The sequence below is a fragment of the Pantherophis guttatus genome, chromosome 13 (assembly GCF_059756535.1).
Source record: "Pantherophis guttatus breed Tessera chromosome 13, ASM5975653v1, whole genome shotgun sequence".
Taxonomy (NCBI): Eukaryota; Metazoa; Chordata; class Lepidosauria; order Squamata; family Colubridae; genus Pantherophis; species Pantherophis guttatus.
The window spans coordinates 17742258-17764714 of record NC_142075.1 but is presented as its reverse complement, the minus strand read 5'-3'; the positions used below and the strand labels follow the sequence as shown (position 1 = coordinate 17764714).

The 22457-nt window shown below is 42.2% G+C and overlaps 1 protein-coding gene across 2 annotated transcripts in view; it reads right to left on the bottom strand.

The window, feature by feature from the left end:
* FBN1 (fibrillin 1) overlaps positions 1–22457 on the bottom strand; it is a 189338-nt gene that overhangs the window by 57954 nt on the left and 108927 nt on the right. For both annotated transcript variants that reach the window (XM_060693282.2, XM_060693281.2), the window contains exons 24-32: positions 19059–19184; positions 17366–17593; positions 14344–14469; positions 13170–13298; positions 11373–11498; positions 8316–8441; positions 5919–6041; positions 1652–1777; positions 622–747 (exon numbers count right to left, since the gene is read on the bottom strand). In XM_060693282.2, coding sequence (XP_060549265.2) covers positions 622–747; positions 1652–1777; positions 5919–6041; positions 8316–8441; positions 11373–11498; positions 13170–13298; positions 14344–14469; positions 17366–17593; positions 19059–19184 — 1236 coding nt within the window. The remainder of the gene's footprint in view (positions 1–621; positions 748–1651; positions 1778–5918; positions 6042–8315; positions 8442–11372; positions 11499–13169; positions 13299–14343; positions 14470–17365; positions 17594–19058; positions 19185–22457) is intronic.

Below are 22457 nucleotides of genomic sequence, written 5' to 3'. Positions count from 1 at the left end.
TGTGTGCCATGCCGTGTTTCGGTAAGAAGTAAACAAAGCCACTTGCGCGCGGTGTACTCTTCCACGCGGCACATTCTCTCAAAACAATTCTCCTGTGCGGAGTGCGTGCATTTCATAACCATGTCTCGCCACACTGTACCGAGCCTTGACAAATCGTCATGTCAAATACAAATACGTCACATCACACGCAACGGATCGGATCGGCATCGATCGAATACGGAGATTTACAGACGAGTCTTCAAATATCGAAAAGGAGGACATGTAGGAGGACACTTTTCAAGAGAGGACAGAATTTACAAAAGAAGGACTGTCCTCCCTAAAGGAGGACGATTGGTCACCTTAGATATGTTGAATAAGGCCGCTGGTGGCAGACTTCTTAAATGCCTCGAAGTAAGGGATTAATTTGCAATAACTGAAATAAGGATGTATTGCAGAAATAAAGACCTTGATAGAAGGAAAATAGACATATGTGTTGAATAAGTTTCAAAGGCAAAATCTGCATCTTTCGCAATCCAACTCATCTTAAATTAATCCTACCATGACAGGCGTTATTACATTCATGCAGACGAGAGCTTAGAAATATATGACGCGTGATCATTTAAAGAACAATCGCACACCTACCTGTGCAACCCGTTGTCCCTTTTTTTCCAGAATAACCTATTTCGCAGTGGCAGATGAAAGAGCCTTTTGTGTTCTCACAGCTTCCGCTCAGGCAGATGTTTGGATGCAGATCACATTCGTTAACATCTGGAGAGGGCAAAGAGTTTTCATAGGTTATACGATGTGATTAATGCTTGGCTAATATGTACTGAAAAACCAAGACTCATTAACAAAGAAGGAGCATTATAAATTTGGCAAGGAAAAACGACGGGCTGTTTGGAAGTAGGTTTGTTTAGTTTTTAGGGAAAAGCTGGAGTTTAAACCCATCGGGATGCTGAACTCTAGCCCCGAGCGTATTAACAAGACAACAATTGCTGTTGTTAGATCAGAATTGTTTTCACTCCCCGAAAACATTCTCGAAAGAGTGGGCTGTTGCCGTGTTTATGGCTCCTAAGCTTTTTGTATTGTTAAGTCATAACATAAACAGCATTAATATGCTTTAAGGCAGCGGTCACCAACTGGTGGTCTGTGAGAAAATTTTGGTGGTCCACCGAAAAATCTGGACATTTGCATTTTTTATGTTTTATTACCATGTTTCTATAACAGACTGGATGAAAAAGAATGACTGGCCTGAGTCACAATAATTGTCCATGGAAGAATGTGGACCTCAGCTCTGACCTCCTTGAGGGGTCCTTGGTGGTCTCTGAGCTTGGTTGTTTTCTTGCAGACGTTTTATGACCCAAACTAGGAAACATCATCAGTGCCAGTTGGTCAGGTACTAGCACTGATGTTGCTCAGTTTTTGGTAATGAAACATCTGCAAGAAAAACAACCAAGCTCAGAGAGCATCAAGCATCCCTCATTTCAACCCTGAGCTACAAATATCCTCCTTTATTGTTCTGACTTCCCTGATCCTTGATGGATACCATAAACTACATTCAGCTTTCATATGAAGAACTGCTTCATGCTTCACTTTGGGAACTAATCATTCTTCCTTTGATTCCATCCACATCAACCGACAACAAGATTAGGATAACAAATGTTTTACTTGCCTAGGCAAGTCTTCATGTCTTCTGATGTCATGAAGCCATCATAGCAAAGACACCTGTATTCTCCAGGGATGTTAGTGCATTGACCACCATCACAGATGTTCGGGTTGTTTTCACACTCATCAATATCTAAAAGAAAAAGGCACAAGTAGATATTCGGAGTTAGTTTTCTGCTTTCTTTCTGTCTCACAACCGAGTGAAAAATTGTACAGGGAGAATCTGGTCTTTGTTTACAGGCATCCACCTAGGAAAGTCCATACAATTTCTTTTAGACTATAATGTTTTATTAAAATATCAGTCAATTCTGCATGTTCTCTTTCTGCTTACCTCATCTTGCGTTACTTGGTATGTACAACTTCTCTAGACCAGTGCTTATTATTAATCATTGTGCATTGACATTAGATACAAGAAATTCCATCCTGTGCAAGTATTGCCATCTGTGGCAAGATAGACAGCCAATAAATTAGATGGATGGATGGATGGATGGATGGATGGATGGATGGATGGATGGATGGATAGATAGATAATAAGATAAGATAACCTTTATTGTCATTTTTGACTCTGAACACACATTAAAAATGAAATTCTGTTGCCTGCTTTCAAAAGGAAGTATATATTTGCCCATACACATACATAATATACACATACACATACACATACACATGCTATATACACGCATACATATATATAATAATGACTGTCCATTTTGAACAAGGTTGATGCTATATGGAACAAAACTGTGATAGATAGATAGATAGATAGATAGATAGATAGATAGATAGATAGATAGATAGATAGATAGATAGATAGATACATACATACATACATACATACATACATACATAGACAGATGATAGATAGATAGATAGATAGATAGATAGATAGATAGATAGATAGATAGACAGACAGACAGACAGACAGACAGACCAGCAGGCAGGCAGGCAGGCAGGCAATGATAGATAGATAGATAGATAGATAGATAGATAGATAGATAGATAGAGAGAGAGAGAGAGAGAGACAGACAGACAGACAGACAGACAGACAGACAGACAGACAGACAGACAGACAGACAGAAGATAGATAGACAGGCAGGCAGGCAGGCAATGATAGATAGATAGATAGATAGATAGATAGATAGATAGATAGATAGATAGATAGATAGACAGACAGACAGAGATAGATAGATAGATAGATAGATAGATAGATAGACAGACAGACAGACAGACAGACAGACAGATGATAGACAGACAGATGATAGATAGAAAGACAGACAGACAGACAGACAATGATAGATAGATGATAGATAGATAGATAGATAGATAGATAGATAGATAGATAGATAGATAGATAGATAGATAGATGATATATTTTTTTCTTTTTAACTCAGAGTGCTTTTGAATCTCTGGTATAATTTCTCAGGATTTTCCCTGTTAAGGTCACCGCATACCAGCTGAATATCCAAAACTTTGCTTGGTTACTCAAAAGAAATGTTTGCAAAACAAAGACTTGGGCTGAGATTCTCTTCTCTTTGGGAAAAAAAAATGGGTGTAACTCATCAAAAGATGAGTCTATTGTGGCTTTTAGGAATTAATGCAGCTGCAGAAAACTTAACTCATTTTAACTAACACGTCCAAGAGGCTGACGATCATCATTCATTCTCTATGCAGCTTGCACCAAACAAACAAGAAAGTGTTCTAACAGTTGCTTTTGCAAGGAGATCCAACATGGAAGACATCCTTCGTTGGCTATTGATCATTTATTAATCGCACGATGCTCTCAAACGCCCAAACAATTCGGGTCTGGAGCCTTAGCTAAATAGTCCTGCAAAAGGCACACACGTTTTATTTCTCTGTACTTAGGATGTGCTTGCTTGAAATTTGGCAGGTGTACTTTCACCCCTTCTGTTCTCATATCTCTCTTTCTCTGAAACCAGGGCCTTCTCTTAAATGCTGCTATCTGATGGGACCTTGTAGCTGCCCCAGCCCTTTGGAACAGCCTTCCACTTGAGATTCAAGATTCCCTTCTGGAAAATCATGAAGAATTGGTTCTTCCCTCAAGAGTAGGGCTAGGATAGGGTTGAGCCAGGAGGCTAATAGACGGATTGGCCTGAAGCCTGATGGGAAGGGTTGTTTTGTTTTTATTCTTGGTTTTGATGGTTGTTATCAATCAAATAAAATAAAAAGGTCAACCACGACACTCTCTTCATCTCACCCTAATTCCATTTTGCTGGCCAGAATGTGCAACAAATTCATTGGGAAAGAATAGAATGGAATGGAATGGAATGGAATGGAGTGGAGTGGAGTGGAGTGGAGTGGAGTGGAGTGGAGTGGAGTGGAGTGGAGTGGAGTAGAGTAGAGTAGAGTAGAGTAGAGTAGAGTAGAGTAGAGTAGAATAGAATAGAATAGAATAGAAGTTAAATGATGGAGAGGAGAGGAGAGGAGAGGAGAGGAGAGGAGAGGAGAGGAGAGGAGAGGAGAGGAGAGGAGAGAAGAGAAGAGAAGAGAAGAGAAGAGAAGAGAAGAGAAGAGAAGAGAAGAGAAGAGAAGAGAAGAGAAGAGAAGAGAAGAGAAGAGAAGAGAAGAGAAGAGAAGAGAAGAGGAATTTTTTATTGGCCAAGTGTGATTGGACACACAAGGAATTTGCCTTTGGTGGATATGCTCTCAGTGTACATAAGGAGAATAAAATACATTCATCAAGAATAAAAAGATACAACACTTAGTGATAGTCAAGGTTACTAATAAGCTATCAAATCATTCTAGGAGACAAACAAAGACAATATAAATTGAAAGAAAAAAGCAACATGGTTATAAGTGGGAAGAGTTGAATACTAGTAAGTGGGAATAAATGAGAAGAGATAGATACTAGTAAGGAAGAGAAGAATAATTGTAATACAGTCTTAGTAAATTATTTGACACTGTTGTGGGAACTAGTTGTTAAGCAGAGTGATGGCATTTGGGGAAAAAACTGTCCTTGTGTCTAGTTGTTCTGGTGTGCAGTGCCTCTTATATTCATAGAATGGAGAATCCTAAAGCTGGAAGGGACCTTAGAGATCTTCTAGCCCAACCTCCTGCTCAAGGCAGGAGCCTAATACCAATACCATTCCGACCAAATGGTTGTCCAATCTATTCTTGAAAACTTCCAGGGATGGAGCACCCACTACCCAGGGAGGCAAGCTATTCCACTGATTAATTGCTCTCACCGTCAGGAAATTTCTCCTTGCTTCTAAACTGGATCTTTCTTAACAACAGAGATTAATAGGAAGCCATTCTGGGGACGAGAATCTTGGAACGGGAAATAAACTGGCCTGCTTGATTGCCAGTTTCTAATCAATTCTAATTAGAATTGCATTTCCACTTTTGTTTCAGAAGCTCAAAGCTTTTCCTCCTATTGTTTTCCCTAAAAAAAAAAACCCACTGTAAGTGGGCTGTGAAAGAGAGCGACTGGTACAAAAAGCATTTTGTGAGTTTCTGTGATTGACAGGAGCGGAGCCTTGCTCTCTCCCCCCACCTCTAGGACAATATCTTGAATTCTAAAACAACATGTCATCCTGGATATCCAATAGATTGTTGGGGGGCAAGATGCTGACTCTGTAAAACCGCTTAGAGAGGGATGTAAAGCACTCTAAAGTGGTATATAAGTCTAAGTGTTAAGAGCTATTGCTATTGCAGTCTAACTCTGCCTACTGCCAGCAGTTCGATGCTGACGAGCTGAAGGTTGACTCAGCCTTCCATCCTTCAGAGGTAGTAAAATGAGGAGCCAGATTGTTGGGGGCAATATACTGACTCTGTAAACCACTTAGAGAGGCCTGTAAAGCACTGTGAAGCGGTATATAAGTCTAAGTGCTATTGCTATTGCACACAGATTTCATATACTAAAACTATCCTACACACAATTATTTGAATGTGACAGATTTTGACGGAACTCACATTTGAGTAAACAGGCATGCAAAGATATATTATAGAATAGAATAGAATTCTTGTATTGGCCAAGTGTGATTGGACACACAAGGAATTTGTCTTTGATGCATAGACTCTCAGTGTACATAAAGAAAAGATAAAATATATTCATCAAGAATATATTTTGGTATCTTGAGTATGAAATTTTGGTATCTTGAGTATGAAATCCGTAGTGAATCACAGAGGATGATAAAAAAAAACAACAGAAAAACTATCAACAAAAAAAAATTACGGTCAGAGAAAAATCACAGGTATGGCCCAGATATTAGCAAATGTTGGGTAATATACAATAAACGTTTACAAATTTACTTTACCGGTGCAAGTTCTGTGATCTGGCATTAGCGCAAAACCGGGTCGACAGCTACATTCATAGCTGCCTTCTGAATTTGTACAGTACGTGTCACAACCGCCATTCATTATGCTGCATTCATCAATATCTGGAACAAAAAAAGAGAAAGAGAGAGAGATGTCTTGTACATTACAACAATGGCCATGCTTTCTAACAAGGTCTTGGCTATGGAACTTTCAATGTTACTAATACAATGCAATCAAGGTAAATTCGAGGTTAACCTTGAGCCCAGAATTATCACCGGAGGATACAGTAAAGGCACAGGTTGTCTCGGTATTGGAAATTCAGAATTTTAGCATTTTTCTCAACCTTGCTCACTTTAAGGCAGGTGGACTTCAACTCCCAGAACTCCCTAGCCAACCATGCTGGCTGGGGAATCCTGGGAGTTGAAGTTAATCTTTCTTAAAGTGCCCAAGTTTGAGAAACGCTGGTCCAGAACCCTACTCATTTTACAACTGGATTATTGCAAGGCACTGGAACAAGAGACGCCCCTGAAGAGTATCTAGAAGCCACAATTGGTCAGACAGCAGTTTTATAAGGATGGTGGTTCCACCTAGATGCACCTATATTAACAATGTTCTGTCAAATGTTATCGTGGCTACTTGAAAGGCACGAGGCTCGCACTGTTCAAAGTCTTAAAAAACACAGATGGTCCCACTCTACCCTCAGGCCATTCTCTCTCCCTTTCATAGGAGGCTCAAGAAGATCCATTTTTGCTGGGAAGAAGATCTATAATTTTCTCAACTTTCCAAATTAAAGCATCCACCTGAAAATTGTACTGTAATGCTACAGTACAATTGTACTGTAATGCTCTCTACATGGGGCTCCCCTTGAGGAGCACCCGGAGGCTCCAGCTGGTCCAGAATGTGGCCGCGTGGGTGGTTATGGGGGAGACTCGGCGCTCCCATGTAACACCTCTCCTGCGCAAGCTACACTGGCTCCCAGTGGTTTTCCTGGTGCGCTTCAAGGTATTGGTTACCACCTTTAGAGCGCTCCATGGCTTAGGACCTGGGTATTTACGAGACCACCTTCTGCTGATAGCCTCCCACCGACCAGTACGCTCCCACATAGAGGGGCTCCTCAGGATGCCATCGGTCAAACAATATCGACTGGCAACACCCAGGGGGAGAGCCTTCTCTATGGGGGCACCTACCCTCTGGAATGACTCTTTTAAATTGTTTTAATTTTTAAATTGTTTAATTATGGGTCTTAATACAGGGGTGTTTTTAATTGTGGGCCAAATTAATTTAATTGGATTTTAATACTGTTTCTAAATTTTGTATTTCTTGTGTTTTATCTGTTGGCTGTTCACCGCCCCGAGTCCTTCGGGAGAAGGGCGGTATATAAATATAAACAATAAATAAATAAATAAATAAATAAATAAATAAATAAATAAATAAATAAATAAATAAATAAATAAATAAATAAAATAATCCCATGCATAAGATAGTCATAGAATGAGAGGCTGGAGCCACCATCTCTAGCCAACCATTTTTATTATGAGTATTCTTTTCTTCTTTTCAAATTATGGAGGGGTTAGGGCAGTGATGGCTAACCTTCTTGCCATTGTGTGCCAGGATTGGGTTGGAGTGGGGGTTGCGCGCATGCGTGCCCACACCCATAATTCTATGCACCCCGCACATGCGTGCGTGACCCCCACCGCTCCTGGCACGCGATGGTACGGTGGGCTCAGTAGGCCCATTTTTCTCTCTCCCCAGGCTCCAGAGCCTTTCTAGGAGCCTGGGGAGGGTGAAAATGGCCTTCCCCTCACACACACCCGGAAGCCCTCCGGAGGCCGGAAATGGCCCATTTGCTGACTTCTGGTCCCACTGAGCTCGTGTGCCCACCGATATGGCTACGTGTGCCACCTGTGGCATGTGTGCCATATGTTCGCCATCATAGGGTTAGGGTGTGGGGTCCTGAGGAAACAAGTAGAGGGTATTGGTTGAGAAGAGTGCTCAGTGTCAATTACTATCTTTTAATTAACTTTAACTCTTGAGTCTAGGACTCAAAATGGAGTTGAAGACAATTTGATCTTCTTTTTCTCAGATTAGGTGCAGAATAACAGAGTCGGAAGGGACCTCGGAGGTCTTCTAGTCCAGCTCCCTGCTTAAGCAGGAAACTCTATATCCTATATCCTGTACTATTTCGCACAAATGGTTGTCCGGTCTCCATGGAGTCACCAGGAGTAGCTTGTGACACAAGGGAAACATCATCTTTTCTCCCACTAGTACCATAATAGTTGAACAATGACAAACATATCGTTTCAGTCGTCTACTTTACGTAAACATATGTCAGTTGTGAAAAAAAACAAGCAATCTTTTTGTTCACAGAATAGTTGATTCAGAAGAAGAAAACTCACCAACACAAAAGAGTCTGTCAGGTGTAGACTGATATCCAGGGTTACAAGCACATTGATATTTTCCTATCAGGTTGACACAGCGTCCGTTTCTGCACAGATTTAGACTCAGGTCACATTCGTTGATGTCTGTTTGAAAAACAAAGAGGGAAGAGAATTTTAATCATTAAAAACCCCTTGCCTTCCAACAATGCTGCATACAGACAGGAGGGTATGATGTTAGGAACGTTTACATCAGTGGTGGGATTCAGCCGGTTCGAGCCGGTTCGGCGGAACCAGAAGTTAAATTGCTGTCTGGCCCCGCCCCGCCCCGCCCCTTCCAAGAGTCCCCATGCACTCCATTTTCACTCCCAGGAGGCTTCAGGGAGGCCTACTAGGCCCAAAACAGGGTGCAGGGGTGCGGTGCATCCCCCCATGGCCCATTTTTGCTCCCGGGGGGTGCAGGAGGCCGAGCGCTGCCTGTCACACCCCCTGGCCATGCCCACCATGGCCACACCCACCCAGCCGGTCATTAGGGCAGAGAATCGGTTGTTAAATTATTTGAATCCCGTCACTGGTTTACATGAGTACTTGGGATAAACCAAAAAAAATGAAGGGACAATCCAGCAAAAGTCATAACAAGAAAAGATGAAATCAGAGGCCAAAAGGATTTAACACTGTGCCCCAAATAATGAAAGAGCCAATAACTCATTTCTGGCATCAGAGGACTATAAATCTTCTCAAAATTTAAAGACTTTGCCAAGAGGTTTAAGCCAAATCCCAGCCCAAGGATCCGATTCAAAAAAAGTTACGAAGAAAAAGGCAGAAACAACAAAATTTTGTTGATCCTCATCTAAGCTTTGTATTTTCAGTTAAACTCAAGGATCAATAGGCAGAAGTGAAACATACAGGGAGTCAAAGTTACATTGGCACTGAAAAAAAGTGATTTAAGCCCAGTCCTCACAATTACAGAAGAATCCCCATGGTGACGGCCATGATCAAAATTCAGGTGTTTGGCAACCATCCTGTATTTATGACAATTGCAGCACCCCGGGATTGTGCGATCACCATTAGCGATTTTCCCAGCTGGCTTTCAACAAACAAAGTCCATGGGGGGAAGCCACCATCGCTGTGTGACTCACTTAACAACTGCAGTGACTCTCTTAACAACAACCCTGTTGCCATTGTTAAGTGAAGATCACGATTGTTGAACAAGTCCCAGGTAGTTTGCAATCAGGCCGGCAGGCAGGTAAGTGGCTGGAAAGGTGCGTGTGTGACAGAACCAAGATAGGCTGCTGCCGGGCTGGAGAACATACAAGCAACTTATTGGAGCAATTTCTGAATTTCCTGCCGTCTTCCCCATTGACTCTGCACTTGGGAACCGGGCAGGAAATTGCAAATGGCAATTACATGCAACCGTCATAACTGTGTAAGAAGCTCCTCCCTCCTCAGATTAAACTATTCTTTATTCTTAATATTAAAAAGAGGCAAGATAGAATATTTCCCCTAAAGGAGACAAGGAGAAAAAAAATCTTAACAAAGGCAGAAAGCAGCCCCAGTCTTCCTGCCCTAGGAAAACAACCTCAATGTAAAGCTTGAAGAGGTTGGTCTTTAGGAATGCAGATTTTGTATCCATACAGAAAGACTGGGCCAATCTAGTCATAAGCAAAAAGACTCCAAATAAGCAACACAATTAGGCAAGCCAAAACTGACAAGATTAGCTCAGACAAACCCCCTAGGACAGGGGTCTGCAACCTTAAACACTCAAAGAGCCATTTGGACCTGTTTCCCACAGGAAAAAAACAAACACCGGGAGCCACAAAACCCTTCCCGTGCCTGCCTATTTCTTGAACAGCCACAAAACTAGCATATGTAGTTGAATTAAACATTCTATTTTCTTCTTTTCTTGGACTTATCCATGGTTGGCCTACCAGGGGTTGAAAAACTCATTAAATCATATGCCAGCGGGTGTCACACATTGGTGGTTGTGATGCATATTTTGAGTGACAGGGAGCTGCAGCAGAGGTGTGAAAGAGCCACATGTGGCTCCAGAGCCACAGGTTGCTGACCCCTGCCTTAGGATGTATTTGCATTTCACCTTTTGTCTGTAAAGCCAGCCATGACCCCTACATGATCCGCCATAGGAATCTGGCAACAGCCGTTAAAATATTAAAGGACACATTCTTATATATTCTTACATGTATAAAAGTCCACCTATCTCAACCACCCCCAGAAAGTTTGAACAGTCACTGAACAAGAGGTCGTTAAACCAGACAGACAGAGCCTGGTGGTGCAGCAGACTAATAGCCTGTTATTAACATTCAGCTGCCTGCAATTACTGCAAGTTCGAATCTCCCCAGGCTCAAGGTTGACTCAGCCTTCCATCCTTTCTAAGGTAGGTAAATTGAGGACCCAGTTTGTGGGGGCAATAAGCTGACTTTGTATAAATATACAAAAGTATGAAGGCTATTGCTTAATGCATTGTAAGCTGCCCTGAGTCTCCGGAGAAGGGCGGCATATAAATCAAATTTTTTTTAAAAAAAAACAGGACTACCTATAAGACAGCTGCTCACAGGTTATTTTCCCTGGCATTGGACTCACCTGGGCTTTTCCACCTGCGAAACCAAAGATGCGGACTTCCTTTATAGGTTTCTTATATCTATTACGACTAAGTTGTGCGTATGCCCGAAACGCTTAAAAAGATGCTCCCCAAAGCAGTCGCCACTGTGAAACAAAACGAGACTGCCTGACCTGTGCAAATTTTTTTTAAAATCTGTAGCGGTCCAGAATTACTCTAAACTTAGTTCCTGGCACAGGACAAGGTAACAGATCTAAATTTTGGGAGACTGCCCTGTTTTTGTGTGTGTGTGTGTGTGTGTGTGTGTGTGTGTGTGTTTTGTTTGAGGATGATGAGTCATTCTTTCCATGCCTTATTCAGGATGTTTTAAAAAACGAAAACCTCTTCAGAAACTGCCAGGACAGGGTTGGGGCAGCCAATTGCCAAGAAAATGGAGACACGTTGTAAAAAGCAGCCAAGATGTAGAAGAAGAAAAAAATAATTCTACCCCACCGCCGTCGTACCTATGCAGGCAGAGATGTTGGCAGCCAACTGATGGCCGGGAGGACATTCACATTTGTAGCTTCCTTCGGTATTGATGCAAATGCCCCCTCTGCATAACATGGGGTTTCGTTCGCATTCATCGATATCTGCAAAAAGAAGGACAAAAAAAAAATGCTTGTGAAAATGTGCAGGAGAGGAGAGGAGGGGGGAGAGCGTGTTAGGATCTAAAGTTTCAGCCATGAGAGTGTATGTTTACTGGCTCTTCTGAGCTCTGTGCCTCCTCCCCAATTTTTCTCTTCTGCCAGCAACTCCTCTAACCAAGTGCTGTTTCCTTCCTTTTCCCTGCCCCAAGGGAACACCTGAAACGCTGTTCTCCCCCCCCGAGAGAAACCCCCGTAATTAGCAGGCCTCTTTTTAGCGGTAGTGGGTTTTTTTTTTTTTTCTGCACTTCTTGCCCTCTTCCGGTTTTCCATTCTTCCTTTGACTGGCTGTTTCCCTTTTCGCTGAGATGTAGGGACTGAGTCAGATCAGATCTTCTGGATTTGTCCAAATTTGGAAGTTAATTCTGGACCCAAGCCACAACGAAGGCTTAAGTCTTCATGTGTTTGGTAGGAATCTGGGCAGACAACTAACATCTCTCTAAGCCTGGTGGTTTTCTTGCAAATGTTTCATTATCTGAGCTAGATAACATCATCCATGCACTGATTATCTTATCTAGTTTGGTCATGAGACGTCTGCATGAAAACCACCAAGCTCAAGAGGCAGGGGTGGGATTCAGCCGGTTGGGACCGGTTCAGGCGAACCAGATGTTAATTTTAATCTGGTTCGCCGAACCAGTTGTTGCAAGGACTGGCTGACCCTACGCACCCCTCCCAGGAGTCTCCACGCAACCCATTTTGGATGCCAGGTAAGTACAGGACCTGCACGGAGGCTCTGGGAGGGCAAAAAACAGGCCTACCAGAAGTTCCAGAAGTCCATAAACAGGTCTGTTTCCAGCCTTCAGAGGGCCTCCAGTGGCCGGAGGAGGCTGTTTTTGCCCTCCCAGAGGCTCAAGGAAAGCCTCCGGAGCCTGGGGAGGGCGAAAAACGGGCCTACCAGAAGTAACAGAAGTTTGAAAATGGTCCCATTTCTGGCCTCCGGAGCCCAGGGGAGGCAGTTTTCACCCTCCCGGAGGCTTGAGATAAGCCTCCGGAGTCTGGGGAGGGTGAAAACGCCCCCCCCCCGTGGTGCAGGAGGCCAAGTAGGCCACACCCACCATGGCCACACCCACCCAGCAACCGGGCAGAGAACCGGTTGCTAAATCTTTTGAATCCCACCCGTCAAGAGGGCACCAAGGACCCCTCATTTCAACCCTGAACTACAAATATTCTCCTTTATCAGAACTAACATTTCCAAAAACAGGGCCAAGGAGAATAATTTCATCCATTACTATCACAAGTATGAGTTTTTCCCCAATTTAGGGGGAAAATCCAGGTCTTACGGGACTGGTTTAGAGCATCATGATCGCAATTGAGAAAGAGTACAGCAGCTTTCCTCAATCTGATACTTTCTAGATGAGTTTGGGGGAGATCTGGAGAGGAACAGACTGGAGAAGCATTTTGTACAGCTTTTAAGAAGTCAAATCAACTTTAAAAACAGGAAAGAAAAATTGCAGATACCGAAGGGAACTCCCCCCCCCTGCCCCCGCCATGCAATTCTTCTTTACGGTTGTTGCAATAAAAATGGAAGTCAGGTGCCCACTTATGGTAATTGTGACTTTAAGGATGTCACAAAGATGGACTTCAGCCCCAGAGCAAAGATGTGATAAAATAACATACCCATGCAGTTTTTCATCATCATAAATCCACTTTCGTAGCCCTCAAAGCATTCGCAGCGGAAGTCTCCTGGAGTATTGATGCAAATTCCTTGGCCACAGAGATCAGGAGAAATGCGACATTCATCAATATCTGCAAAAGGAGAAAGAAGCAGTTTATTTCAAAAATTAATATGCACGTGGCAAGGGTTGGCTAAAAGGGTAAACACGAATAAACAAAAACCCAAGTCCCTCGAATATAAATAATCAGTTAGTCCGTTTTTTATTTCCAGGGAAAGTTTCCATCACAGTACTTGACAAAGTTTGACTATCCTTAGAAAGACTTGGGTAGATTATGATAAAAACTGCCTAATCTGGAGCTGTGGTGGAAGGGTTAAAGGGGAGAGGGGGATTAAGAGGTGTACCAGTATGGGGTCTCTTCCATCATTGGCATCCTTCAGTCTCAAGAGACTATGGTATCGTGCTTTGGAAAGAGGTCCTAAAAAGGCCAATTCGAGAGTGGCAATCCCTTCCACACTGAGGGCAGATACATTCTGTCCCCTGCCCAGCCCCCAGATTTCGCTGGTTACGGGACTGCCTCTTTGCCTCAGTCTGCCGAACAAGTGTCTCTCCGAATTGGAGAAGGCCATGCTGCGTCTTTAGCCTCCAAGCTGAACGATCGGAGGTCAAGGTTTCCCAGTTGTTAATGTCCATTCCCAGGGCCTTTAGGTCCCTCTTGCAGATATCCTTATATCGCAGCTGTGAGGCGCTTTCCCTGCATAACCCCTCCTGCAGGAGGGGTCAAACACGTAATCAATCTCAAGTCCCTTCATGCCCATAAGAGATCTAAGTTCAGCCCACCTTGAATTCCATTGACTCTTATCTACTGCCAATTTGCTTTGACTGTTAGTGGTTCAGATTCTTGTAGAGAACATTAGCATACAATAAACCTATATTCATTTGAACCACCTGGACTCCTGACTTCCTGTGTTTGACAGAAAAGAGATAAAGGGCTAATTCTTCCCATTGGTGTTAGTTAGGAAGTTTAGCTGATTATTTTTCATTTAAAGGTTGTGGATGCTGTGGGACTTCTCAGTTCGTCACTGGCTAAGAAACATGAACCGGCATGTAAAATAGGAGAATATTTCACCAGAGGTTGCATGAAGAAACAAAACGTCATCTGAAGTCCAGAAATTTACCTGTACAATTCCTTTCATCGGAATCAAGTGCAAATCCACTGTCGCATTTACACCGGAAGCTGCCAATGGTGTTTCTGCATTTTCCATAGGTGCACAATCTTGGAATCATTTTGCACTCGTTGATATCTGAGATCAAGATACAGTCATTGGTCAAAACAAAACCCGGTATATGTAACCATCAATAAATCACAATAAATAATATCACTACAATTTTATAATTGGTGAACTATTTGAAGTGTGGCAACTGAGCATTTTGCAGTACTCCTATCATGTTTCCCTGAAAATAAGACCCTGTCTTATATTTTTTGAACCCCAAAATAAATGCTTGGCCTTATTTTCAAGGAGGACTTATTATTTTGGGGCGCGTGGAGCAAGACAGGGCTCCTCTTGCTGTCTTACCTGATTTCCAGCTCTGTCTCCCTAACCCTAACCAGAGGAAATGGCGGGGACTGGCTGCACATGCGGTTAAATATTTTTGGAGAGGGCTTATTTTCGGGGAGGGCTTATTTTCGGGGAGGGCTTATTTTAGCGCATGCGCTCAAAAGCCTGATTGGGCTTATTATCCAGGGAGGTCTTGTTTTCGGGAAAACACGGTATGTGTCCAAAGAGGAATTATAATTAATTTTGCATTATGTTTACAAAGGATAGTAGATAACTTCTAATTTTTCCCTTGTAGAAATAGATTCGGTATTCTTCATCTTGGTCAAAAGAGCCATCCTGAGTAATTTCTTCCCAACTGTACTTAGCTTGCATTAATCAGAACAACAGAATAATGGAAAGGACCTTGGAGGTCTTCTAATCCAACCCCCTGCTCAGGGAGGAAACCCCATACCATTTCAGACAAATGGTTGTCCAACATCTTCTTAAAAACTGCCAGTGTTGGGGCATTCACAACTTCTGGAGGCAAGTTGTTCCACTGGTTAATTGTTCTAACTGTCAGGAAATTTCTCCTTAGTTCTAGGTTGCTTCTCTCCTTGATTAGTTTCCATCTATTGCTTAGGATTAGAAACGTTAGTTTCTATCCCAAGCATACTTGGTAGGAAGTAAAATAATTAAACACAATGGACTTTACCTTTGAATGTGATATCAATAGGGCTATTGTTTCAGTCTTATTTTTGTTTTTGCTTGGATATTTGTTTTGCTTTCTTTATCTTCCTTCTGCAATATTCTTCATGTTATGTCCCACCCTGCTTTTATTAGTGAGTCATAAAATGCTTAGTCAAGTGAGATAATTAGTTGACGATAATGTCTGTGCTGTTCGCTGATGTTAAACGTTCGAAAGCCTCCTGACACTTGATTGTCCGTATAAGTGGACAATTCGGGCGTGGAGTTTTATTCAGCCCATCACCGATACTTAGAAGATTTATTAGCCACCAATTTCCTATGTCTTTAACTGGAATAACATTCCATTCTAATAAGAATGGCTTAGCTAAAACAAATAATCATGATGGACGCTTTACATGTTGGCAACTGTTACTTTGGCTTTCAAAGAAGGCATGACTCATAATTATGTCCTCGCCCTTGTCTGATTCCTAGCCAATTCCCATCATGACCACCCTTGGCAGATGCAGAGGGGAGAAGAACCTTTAAGTATGTTTTAGTTCTTCTTTGGCCTCCTTGGAGAAGACACATCTAGGTCAATCCTAGCATCACCTCCCAAGCCCAACATCTCAGCAAAAATACAGAACAAGAGATAGACAGACTGGTCCTGTAAATCAGGGGTCTCCAACCTTGGCAACTTTAAGCCTGGAGAACTTCAACTCCCAGAATTCTGGGAGTTGAAGACCTTCAGGCTTAAAGTTGCCAAGGTTGGAGACCCCTGATGCAAATGTTCTTCTATTGTCAGATTAGTCACAGATAGGGAAGCATTAACTGTATCATTCTGGAATATAACTTAATACACCGTGTTTTTCGGAGTATAAGATGCACCTTAGTTTTTGAGGAGGAAAATAAGAAAAAAGTTGATTGGCAGGTGGATCAGCTTCCCAGAATACCCCCAATCAGCTGTTCCCAGAGGTGAATTTTTGCAACAGGTTCCTTGATTGTGAGCTCTGTGCCTTGCTCTTTTTTTGCTTTTTTTTCTGCCTCTGAAACTGACTCTGAAAGCCTTCAGAAAAAAAGCCTCTGAAGCTCTGTTTGGGGGCTTCTTTCTTAAAGCTTCGTTTCTGATGCTTTTTTCAGCCTCTGAAACCTCCGTTTGAGAAGCTGGGTGGGGCTACATTCGGAGTATAAGACGCACCCAGATTTTCACCCTCTTTTTGGGGGGGAAAAGGTGCGTCTTATACTCTGAAAAATATGGTAATTTTTCTGGGGAATACCAAAAGATTCCACTCTCAAGATAGTAGATTTTACTCATCCCTTCTAACAGGTTAGGGAAGTTGAAATTGATTGAGAGAATTTGGGAGCAGAGTACCAAGTTCCAATTTTATTACTCTACCGATAGCGACTGTTACACCGAGGCAACAATTCTGATATGAGAAACCTATGATGTGGACCTTCCCATAAACCATGTTTCTCATAAATGTTATACCTTGGTTCCAATGCTTTGGGGGGGGGTTTGCACTAAAAATAGGATACGTTTCACCAGTTCAGAACTTGAAATAAAAGAAGAAAATTTCCCCATTTTTTTGCTGTGGTTTCCAAGAAAGCTGCCTTCCTCTCCATATTTGTTCAAACCCAGCCACAACAGGGAGTTTGCCCTGTGATTTGCCTCAAAGGACGGCAGGAGAAATTAAACAAATATCGTGTTTCCCCGAAAATAAGACCGGGTCTTGTATTAATTTTTGCTCCAAAAGACATTAGGGCTTATTTTCTGGTTAGATCTTCTTTTGGGGGAAATACATTACTAAATGCACCCATCTGGCTGACAATCTTAATTGGAGCTTATTTTGGGGGTAGGGCTTATATAACGAGCATCCTGAAAAATCATGCTAGGACTTATTTTCCAGTTAGGTCTTATTCTCGGGGAAACAGGGTACATTCATCGGAAGCCTTCTTTGCAGGAGCAGCCATTTTGTCTCACCTTTATAGAAAGGTTTCCCATTTATAATCTCTCCCCTGGTGGAAAATCCTGGTCCTCTCGGGCAAAGAGCTTCGTATTCAGGGGTGGCCCTTATGGGACATTCGTCACAATCAGGTCCCCAGGCGGCCCCAACAGAACAGCAGCAAGCATCCAGCCGGTGTCGGCCTCCGATGGGTGAGGTGCAGTCTTCATCATCGTGTTTCAAATAGCAGGACTCCAAGCGAATATCTGTTGGAGGGGAGATATTTAGCAATCCATCACTGAAAACGAATAGAACGAAGGATCAAGGGAGCACCACCCACCTGGAAAATCTTGAAACCCTCCTCCACCTTTTGCAATTTTATAACGTGGTTTTACATTTTTAAGTTATCATCTCAAATTATGCAGTTTTTTAAAAAAAAATTATTAAAAACATTGGACCTAGAGTGACCATCCCAGTCTTATTATATCTATACCTATTTTTAACATAACAACAAATATAATTACTATTTAACATACATTACTATTTTGTTCTTATATACATATCCCTCGTCCAAATTTAGACATAATTTGTCTAAATATTATCCAGTATCCATTTTACAAACCCTAATTCTTTTTTGTTCCAACTCCTTTTCTCCTTTCCAACCATTGGCACACTCTGTTCCAAATTTTATAGTGTTCTGTCTCGTCCTTGTTCTTGAGTTCTAGTGTCAGCTTATCCATTTCTGCACAAGTCAAGATTTTCTTTATTATTTCTTCTTCTGGGGGAGTTTCTTCCTTTTTTCAGTATTGGGCATAAACCAGACTCGCTGCTTTTATAATGTGCAGCATTAAGTATATCAATTCTTTGCTATATTACTCTTTTGTGATTCCTAATAGGAATAATTCTGGCTTCAGACCTATGTTTTGGTCCAATAGAGTCCCTTGGGAGTTGGGCGGCATAGAAATGCGATGAATTAAATTAAGTTAAATTAAATATCTCCTCCAACCATTCTTTAATCTGGCACCAAAAACCGCAGGCTTTCTTACATAACCACCACGTGTGATAGAAAGATCCTGACACTAAATTATGCAGTTTTATTATTTTATAGCAGGGGCGAAATCCAGCAGGTTCTGACAGGTTCTGGAGAACCGGTAGCGGAAATTTTGAGCAGTTCAGAGAACCGGCAAATACCACCTCTGGCTGACCCCAGAGTCGGGTGGGAATGGAGATATTGCAATATCCTTTCCCCAAGAGCAGGGAGGGAATGGGGATTTTGCAGTATACTTCCTCTGGAGTGGGGTGGAAATGGAAATTTTGCAGTATCCTTCCCCTGCCAAGCCCACCAAGCCGCACCACGCCCACCAAGCCACGCCCACAGAACCAGTAGTAAAAAAAATTGGATTTCACCACTGCCTCCTAGTCTTCTTTTCTCTAGACTAGCCAAACCTAAATCCTGCATTCGTTCTTCATATTGTTTTTGTCTCCAGGCGTTTAATCGTCTTAGTGGCTCTTCTTTGCACTTTTTTTCCCCCCACAAAGTGTCAACTTCTTTTTTTCTAATGTGGTGACCAAAACTGGATGCAGTTTGCCAGGTGTAGCCTTATTAAGGCTTTATAAAGCGGTACTAATACTTCACGTGAAAGTGACCAATCAGAACAATGAAGCCTTGAATGAGTTTTGCCCCCAGAGGGTTTCATCGTATTTTACAAGATTAGAACCCTGAACGCTTACCAATACATCTCCGTCCAGTTGCGTCCAAGGTCATTCCACTGGGACACTGACAGATGAAGGATCCCAAAGTGTTGACGCATTGGCCATTGGTGCACACCCCAGGAAACACTACACACTCATTGACATCTGCGCACATATTGAAAAAGAAAGATGTAAAATGTCAGTAGAGATACAGATGGATCCAATACTTCCATCAAAGAGCCACGGTGGTGCAGTGGTTAGAGTGCAGTACTGCAGGCTACTTCTGTTGATTACCAGCTGCCTGCAGTTTGGCAGATCGAATCTCACCAGGCTCAAGGTTGACTCAACCTTCCATCCTTCCTAGGTGGGTAAAATGAGGATCCAGATTGTTGGGGGCAAGAGGCTGACTCTGTAAACCGCTTAGAGAGGGCTGGAAAGCACTGGAAAGCGGTATATACGTCTAAGTGGTGTTGCTATCGCTATCATACTGTTTTTTTCAAAAGGGAGAAAGCTATCTCTATTACTATTTTAGACATGGTTTGCCAACTATATTCAGAAGCAAAAGAAACACATAAATTATTCGTTTAGGACACAATCTAGGGACATTTGTGATTCGTAGGAAAATGTTTCCATTTTTAAGGACTTAAATTTAATTATATCAAACAGAGCTGACTTCAATTTCCTACCGTGGGAAAACGGTATTGCCTCCATATTATGGTAGCCCCAGGAGTATAGGAAAAGATATTTTAAAAAAATAATGACATCAATCAAAGATATGATTTGATTGTTGTCAGCAAGGGGTTGGGGGGAGTGATTCCTTTTTTTTTTTTATTGTTGGCCTTTTAATCTTTGTAAGCCACCCAGAGTCATTAAATGCGAATTGGGCAGCCATTATAAGTTTTCATAAATAAATAAACAAATAAATACATGAGAGAATTATTGCAGGCTGTTAGTTTTTGGAAGAACAAGGGACAAACTTGCAACTGTAGGATCCAAATTTGTTCTGCAAAAACATCTGACATTTAAAAGGGCTACATGCCAGGCTCTTAACACAATTGCTTAAGAAAGAATATTTAAGAGAGCAGTGGGAAGGGGAAATTGTTCACCATCGGCCCATAAGGAAATGACTCCGTTAGCTTTTAAAAATGCTGAAAAGCCAGTGCCCGTTATCCGAGACTACTATCTTGGAAGAATAACTTTCCATGTCCGAACACTGGAAAAATGTTCCGAGTCTTCCCCCTTGCAATCTGGATTAGGCGGATCCCCTTTATTCCTCTCCTGGGTTAGATAAGTTATGTACAGTCTATCTGTGATAGGATAGATCCAAGCTATTGGGTCATTATTTTGGAAAGAAAAAAAGAAAAAAAAAAGAGAGAGAGAGAGAGTGATTAGGGACACAGTTGTGGGGGGGGGGAGTTGATGGGCCGTTCCTTCTCTCACTCTCCTCCTGAAACGACACATATGGGAATCATTTGTTTTCAAACGGATCCGGCAGCTGTGCTGTGTCAGGTTGCGTTAGTCAGTCTGACCCAACACGGCATACAGTGCTTGAGGAAAGAGCTTAATGGACAGGACTATGGATGTCAACTTGGAAGCTTTGCAATCAAGGTAGACTATTCTATCAGCACTACTTCCAATGGCGACTGATACAAAGGAAACAATGAAAGGAACAGGCCGGGGAAAGGGATAAACATGGAGGGAAGACCTTCAAAACATGATGTACACCATTCTTTTCACTTCCTTTGACAACCACACTGCTGGGAAGAGGGGTTGTGGCTCGCTGGTGGCCATTGGAGCTGGCAGCAGAGTTGAACAGTGAGGAGGTTGGGGAGGAACATAGGTCAGTCCTGGGGGCTGGGGAAAGCTCGGATGAGGGCTCTGTGTCGGAGGCAGAGAGGGGGCCAAGGCCATCTGATAGTTATGTGCAGCCTCCAGAGTCTGACAGCAGCGAGGCAGAAGAACAGCGGGACCCTGTTCCCAGTGTGCGCTGCCAGATGACAAGAAAACAGGGTCAACTTGGGAGTAAGGCTTGGAGATGATTGGCCCCTCCCATAAGATATAAAAGAAGAGTGAACGGGTTGTGAACTTTTGCAGGAAGCAATTAGTTCATCTGTCTGATTCAAGATTTGAAAATTCTGTTTGTGACTCTGTGCCAAGTTTAGCCTTGCCCTGCGTCTGGAAATTAGCTCTCTGGCAGCGTTCCATGTGAGATAGGTGGGTGTTGATAACCTTCCTCTGAAAGACTATTTATCAAGCCTTGTGGACTGTAAATGAAAGTAATTTACAGTCGTATAAATAAAAAAGGTTTTGTGGGACTAAGATTGTGCTTTATACCTTCTAAGGAAGCCTAGGTCAGAACAAGAGGACATCCCATCCGGTCCTCAAGGATCCCACCACAGCTGCATTTAATCAATTCAGTTCCTCAACAAGCATTTCTACTTAACCTTCTGCTTCTCAAGCAAGGTTTCCACCCATTCTACTCAGGGTTGCCACAAAACAGAAGAAGGGGCAGGGAAGGGGAAATAGCTAGAGGGGGTTTTGTAGCCAAAACAAGAAAGTTTTCCTGTGGGAACCAAGGACATTCCAACAGGTGGCCAGGGGAGGAGCAAAGTAACCAAGCAACTGGCCAGTACCTTGATTGGACGGCATGACCAAGTGACTTGGGGGAAAGGGGAAACTTTTGTTTTTTAATTAGGTGAAAGCTGCGGGAACTTTTAGAGTCAGCTTTCACCAGTTGTGCCAATATGGTGTATCTAATAAATTGTTTTTTTGAGGAATTTGCCAGCCTCAGAGTTCTGCTTTCAATGGGTGCATTACTTGGAACGCTGACAATGACTCTGTTATATCATATCTGGAGACAAGGAAGAAGAAAACCAGAATCATCCTCAGACCCACCCTAAGAAAGAAGGGTTAACACATCATCCACTTGGAATATTTTGCAATACCAAATGCAATGTTGTAATTTGCGGCTCGTCCTTTTTCCCTCGAGAGCCAAAAGAATGCAATTGCAAAAACAGTTGTTAATAAGGATGGATGAATCTGTCTCTTTCGATTGGACTCAGTTTCTTATTTTCCCATCTTTTAGGTTTTCTTCTATCGGGGGGAAATTTTTGCACAAAAAAAAACGGGTCGCAGTTCTTACGAAACATGCTTTTGGGGTATGCAAATTTCCTTTCGGAACACATTTTCTGAAATTTAGGGTATTGTTCTGCATACTTGTTCCTTCTATGTCATTCTCTTTCATGCATGAATTTTCATACACTTTTTTTTTTTTTAAAAAATTGACAGTCCGCTCTCAAAATTCTGTACTGTAATTTTTTTGTACTTGAAACATTACACTCTCGGTGTCAAAATAGTGAGTGTCAGTTTGTGAAATTCCACTCTAAACAAGCTTCAAAAGCAAACATTTTCCACACAGTTATAGACAGAATTAATATA